A 6190-nucleotide genomic window follows, 5' to 3' on the forward strand; every position below is an offset into this window, starting at 1 on the left:
TGTGTCACATATTTCTGGCCTCTCATTTCTAATCGCTGAAGTAACTTTTTTATTATGGTGCTTACTGGGACCTCAGTAACTCAGGAAAAACGTCTCTTGAAGTCAGTGGTGATTTTTGTCTGAGTAAGAACCACATAACAAGACTCTAGTTTTTTATTGTAGATGCTTCAGTTCAATCAGGAAGTTGTGACGCAGGATATGGGCTGGGTTTGAGGTTTTGGAAACCTTTTCTAAAAGTCTATCTCATTGCCCCTCGTTTTATTTCCTAAGTGTGAAGCTGTAGTGAAGAGTGGCAGAGTGTGGAGGAATGCAAGCCAAAATGCAGACTCTTGTGAGACGTAATGGGAGGATTTTCCTGGCTGTTTGTATAATCCTCTTTATGGGATACTCAGCACAAGGTAAAACAGTGAATGGTTGTTATTTCTATAATCCTCTTTCTAAACTATGTAGTATAGGCCAAGTAAGGTACTGTTGATTTTAAAGAAGAATTCTGACAATTGACCTTAAAGTAGAAATAATAAAACCTACTTTTTATAAAATGATTTTTTTTTGTTAAATTTTCCATCAGCATAACTTTTTGTATCATGCAAATTGTGATAAAACTGCCTTTGGCAAGTGGATCTTTTCTGTCCTTCTTATGTAGATGTTATGTGTAGTTAGTATTAGAATTTATTTTATAAAAATGATGTAATTGATGGCTATAAAAAGTTATCGAAGTTCTATCTATATGAATTTCTTAGCCAACTGTTTTTGTAGTGGGTGAAATACATCAACATCGTGCTATTATCTGAGTAATTTACAGATTTTTTCATTCAACTGAGTCTGAAATACAGCAATCTAAAATGGATCTACATTTCAGGAAGTAAGGACTTCAAGTAGACCTTTATTGGAGTTGTTTCAATCAACAATAAGGCTGATAAATCACCTATAGATAATATGTAAAATTACAGAAAGTTACTTTGTAAAAGCAGCTATGGTGCCCAATTTTGCTCTCATTTATACCCTTTCAATGTATTGACATTAATGTGTTTGTTTTGGGATTATAACAGATTGTTGAATGTAAGATCTTAACAGTTAAGAAAATATTTGAGAAGATGCATATTTCTCATATTATAGATTCATTTTTTTCATGGGGAAATAGGACATTTGTGTAAGTATGGGGAAGTTAAGGGTTTTATTCAATACAGCAAGAATTACAACACCATGCACTATAACAGCTAAAAGGAAACGTTGGTTCACAATGACACAGACATCCTGGACTTATTAGAGACATCTAGTTTTCAAGCTATATACGTGTATTTCCTGTAGAGATATTATCACAGTTATCTGCATTAATTAGATACCTACTGGTGTTTCCATCCTAAATATTATTTTCTTTGGTTGATTATTACCTGACTTTTATGCACACAAAAGGCATGGTACTTTCTACATTTATTATACACAGACTTTATTTTTAATAATATACAAATAGAATAACAATTAAAAGAAAAGACTCTGAGAGAGATGTGAAATAATTGTTATAAGTAACTCTCCAAGCACTTTCTGTCTCCTGTAGAAGAAATGTGTGTATCAGTGTCGGAACAGGTTTTAACCCACTGGAGGAAAGAATGTGCTTGGAGAGTTACATTGTACCTTGGAAGAGTGATTCAGTACAACGTGGTAATAGACAATGTTACAAGGGACTGTAGTTACCAAGAAGAGACATTTTCAAAGAATAAAACGAAATTAGATTGAAATACCCAGAGAAGGAGAATATAACATGAGGATTCAGATGCGATTAGTTAATGACAGCAAAAGAAGAATGAAAATTTTGGTTTCAAACAGTTGTTTGTTGGTTTATTTTTTATTTTGCAACTTAAATTTTTTAAAAAAAGCTTTTTCAAAATTAGATGTGAATGTAGGTTAGACACTGAGGGGACGGGAGGAAGTGAAAGAGCATCTGAAAAGTGTTTAGTGAATATCTGCAGCAGCTACTTTCCAAGTCAATAAATACACACTGCACTCTATGCTACAGAGCCTTATTATTAATGTAGAGATCCCACAGGAGGTTAGGGAGGAAATCTCTGTTAGGGTTCTTAATTCTGTTGGGGAGGTTGGTTACCTTTGACATTCTGCGGCATCTGCGGAAGGGTAGGGAAATCCACAGAAAGGCTCTCAGTCTCCACGCCAGCTCTGGCACCTGGGAGCTATAGTGTGCTCGGCACTTCATAAGATTAGAACCATACTTTGCACATTGCTATGTGCCTTTCCAGCCTCTGTGTGTCTTTTTCATCCCTGTCCGTATAATTTGGAAATCTACTCTTTTTGGCATGAGAGACATCGAACTTTATATAGCTGTTTCACATGGAATTTCTGTAGTGTTTGGAAGCTGTGCGCATATGGATGTAATATGGAATACAGGAATATTACTGATTAATTAAAAAATATCTTGCCAGAATTGTTTATGGTTGGGCAATTACTAAATACATGCATACAGTTATAACTGCCAGTTTCCTAATCAGAAGTTCATAAATTAACATAGTCCATAATATTGACTGCATTCATTCATACTAATAGTGTACAAATAATTTGATCAGGTGTTCCAGTGCAGAAAGCAAGATTCCAGAGGGTAAGATGCAGACCAGACATCTTGTCTGCTAACTGCATTGAAGAAAAAGGACCGTTGTTTGAAATTTCTGAAGGCGGAGCTAACAGAATTCTCCCTCCCAAGGCTGATCCATTTCTGTAAGTAAATGAATTAACCCCTCAATATTTGTGGTTGACATCAATAAGCTTTCAGTATTCCTAACTAAAGTGCTTACATCTTTGACTTCTAATATACATAAAAACTGCCATTGTAGATCAGACCAATGGTCCATCTAGCCCAATATCTATCTTCCAAGAGTGGCCAGTGCCAGATGCTTAAAAGAACTGGAAACCAAGTGATCTATCCCCCACTGTTCATTTCCAGCTTCTGGCAAACAGAGGCTAGAGACACTCAGAGAATGGGATTTCATCTCTGACCTGCCTGGTTAATAGCCATTGATGGGTCTATCCTCCGTGAACATATATAGTTCTTTTTTGAACCCTGTTATGGTTTTAAATATCTATCTATCTATCTATCTATCTATCTATCTATCTATCTATCTATCTATCTATCTATCTATCTATCTATCTATCTATCTATCTATCGTTATGCATTTGATTTTCTTTTGCATGTTGAAAGAGTCTGAATTTTTAAAAGTAATAGTACAAACATGGCTTGATTTTGAAAATTACAGTAAACTAATGTGGATGATTATCATATTTCATTAAAGCCTAAGGAGACAAATTAGTATATTGAGCAGAATTTGTCATAGCCAATCAGGTAAATACCCATTAACTCTGGTATCTCATCATATGGAGTGACAAATCCTTCATGTTTCTAAAGAGGGCACAAATAAACTAGCCACTTGTGCTTATGTATGTCAGTGCGGGAATGGAAATATTGTTTCCTGACTTCAGCATATGTTCATAAGCTTGAGGCTTGAATGCCATTATTTAGCTTGTATAATTATAAATGTTGTTGGTCAGAAAATTTCTCTCTAAAAAAATTCATTGATGGTATTTGACCTCCTGGAGGAGTCCGTTCTCAATTTGACTGCAAGCTGTGTAAGGTATTTCCTTCTATTGATCTAAATTCACCTGCTAGTAAGGGTTTGGGGACCCTGGTTAATCCTGAGTAATGTGACCTCTTTAAGCAATGGATATAAGGTGCTTCACACTGAGAAAACCACAAGAATACTTTCTAAAGATGAATCTTGGAGCTTAAAATAATAATTTTTCTAGACACTACAAATCATTAACTTAATCAGGAGTCTCAAACTCCCAGCCCGCAGGCCATCTCCAGTCAGAGCAGTTGTGCAATCCAGCCCAGGAGTATTAGTGGGTTGGGGGTGGGGCTCTCCGTTTCCATACTCCAAGCCCCGCCCGTTCCTGCCACCTCCCTGCCCTCTCTCCCCGATAGTACCCTGTCCATCAAGGAAGCAGCCTCAGGGATATCCAGGAGGGGCCTGGCATGGTGCGGCAGCAGTGGTCAGGCCTCCTGCACTCCTCATGGCAGTGGGAGCCACAGAGAAGTGGAGTGCAGTCAGCGAGTGCACTCCCTTTGCTTCCCTACATCTCTCACCACAGTGGAGAATGCAGGGGGTCCTGATTGCTGCTGCTGTGCCCTGCCTATAAATCTATGAGGCCACTCCCTCAATGGATGGGATGTCATGAGGGGAGAGGGTGGGTAGGTAACAGGAAGGGGCAGAGCTTGGGGGACTGGAATGGGCACGTTCTCCCTACCGCCCCCCAGCCTGCTGGTACTTCTGGGCAGATTACGCAACTACTCTGGCCAGTGATGGTTCTCAGGCCGAGAGTTTGAGACTCCTGATCTTAATAAAGACACTGGATCCATGGCTTTTTACAACAATCTATTATCCATAACCCCTCTTTTTGTCTTATGACTAGAGGTCAATGGTCTCTCAGTTAAGTATAGTTAGCACATATGCTATCTGTTTGACCTTGCATTTAGCTGTGACAGTCTATTTCGTAGACCTGAAGAAGAGGTCTGTGTAGCTCTAAACGGCATGTCTCTCTCACCAACAGAAGTTGGTGCAGTAACAGATATTACTTCACATAACTTGTGTCTCTGAGAAACAATGCAGTTCAGTATCAGCTATTGGATATTAAGCAGAATGGGACAATCACATTTGTCCTTGTGAATAAATTTTGATTGTTATTTTTCTTGTGTATTTCAGGATGAAAAGATTTCAGGAGCAATCTGGTATTTTCCAATTTTATGGTGAGGAATCTGGATCTGGGACTGATGACATACCTGAAACAGAACCAGAATCTGGATCAGGAATTGATTATAATGTTGAATATCCTAACTTTTCATCTTCTGGCTTTGTTCAAAAAGAGGAGTTGAAGCAGGAACTAACAAATGAAGATTTAATGCTGTAAGAAAGAAGACTTTATCTCTATCATGAAGTTTATTTACAATACTTCTTCTATGTTGTATAACTAAGTGAATAGTCTTACGACAAACAGTTTTATAAACATTATAAAAACCGCCTTTATAATCTTTATTGCTTTTCCTTGCTGAAAAAAAACTTTGTTAAATGCAACCTCACTCTAAATGTATATGTACAGTATATGTCTAAGCTTAGAATATTTCTGAAATCATGGGGAAATTTAATTTAAAAGCTCCACGATAGTCTCACTTGAGACAAATATTAGTATAGAAAAGAAAATGACTGGAAGAAATTAGGTATGTGTATTCAAGCAGCAATCCAGGAGTCAGACACATACAAAGTTGATGTAACTAAAAGTAAACTCCCCCAAATTTTTTCTTTGCTCTCCCTAGACAATTTTTCCCTATAAAGTACTAGTAAGCTTATATGTAAAATTAATTATTTGATATTATAAATTGTATTCCATGTTATACAATAACAAATACAATGTTATTTTAATAATTGGACTTTTTACAATATTATAATATGATTTTAGCTTTCCCTGTTAGTAGAAATGACAGACCCTGTAGGTCCAAGAATCATAGTACCTTCTACATTCCTTCTATGTTACTATTAATAAAAGTGGTTAAAGAACAACTGCACTTGTTATATTTTTAAATTGCAGATTGAATATTTTTCCTTGTATTTACATCTATTAGTTGTAATTCTATTAAAACTTCAATGTAGCCAAATACTGTTTTTTTCTTTAAGTGCTGGAGCATTCAAAAATATAGGTAGTAATGAACAATAAACAATTTTGGTTTCTAGTAGCCATTCTGAAAATAGAATCTAAAATATTCTAGTTGTGAAAAGGTTGTAATCAGAGGCATATTAAATCCATTGCTGCCGAAAATCCACCATTTTTGAGGATTTAAGATCTTTCCACAAGTTTCCCAGATTTTAAATTATCATTTAAAATGTATTTTAAAATACAATAATTTCTAGTTCCTCCAGTTGCTGATCACCCACAACTCATTATGAAGTCAGTGCTAATTTTGCCATTGATTCATAGGGAGCAGGATTAATTTTAGAAAGTAATGGAGACATTATCTCTGCTGACTAGGAAATACTTGCAATTGTTTGCCCAAATGCTTTTATGTTTGATTTTTCTACTCTGATAGAAAGAGAATGCTTTAGTATTTCATATGAAATAACTCTCAGCCCCATCACAG

At 36.2% G+C, this 6190-nt stretch overlaps 1 protein-coding gene across 1 annotated transcript; it reads left to right on the top strand.

Moving 5' to 3' along the window:
* The first annotated feature begins 242 nt into the window (after positions 1-242).
* Positions 243-5615, top strand: SRGN (serglycin). The gene is made up of 3 exons (XM_006125245.5): positions 243-398; positions 2577-2724; positions 4764-5615. The coding sequence occupies exons 1-3, from the start codon at positions 308-310 to the stop codon at positions 4966-4968; spliced, it is 444 nt and encodes a 147-aa protein (XP_006125307.1). The 5' UTR covers positions 243-307; the 3' UTR covers positions 4969-5615.
* The last annotated feature ends 575 nt before the right edge of the window (positions 5616-6190 follow it).

This window comes from Pelodiscus sinensis, chromosome 8, assembly GCF_052426305.1.
Source record: "Pelodiscus sinensis isolate ZL-2025 chromosome 8, ASM5242630v1, whole genome shotgun sequence".
NCBI classification, from domain to species: domain Eukaryota; kingdom Metazoa; phylum Chordata; order Testudines; family Trionychidae; genus Pelodiscus; species Pelodiscus sinensis.

Coding starts and splice junctions, on each gene's coding strand:
- SRGN (XM_006125245.5), top strand. CDS start 308: ATGCAAGCCAAAATGCAGACTCTTGTGAGACGTAATGGGAGGATTTTC. Junction 399..2,576: donor TATGGGATACTCAGCACAAG/GTAAAACAGTGA, acceptor TAATTTGATCAG/GTGTTCCAGTGCAGAAAGCA. Junction 2,725..4,763: donor CCCAAGGCTGATCCATTTCT/GTAAGTAAATGA, acceptor TGTGTATTTCAG/GATGAAAAGATTTCAGGAGC.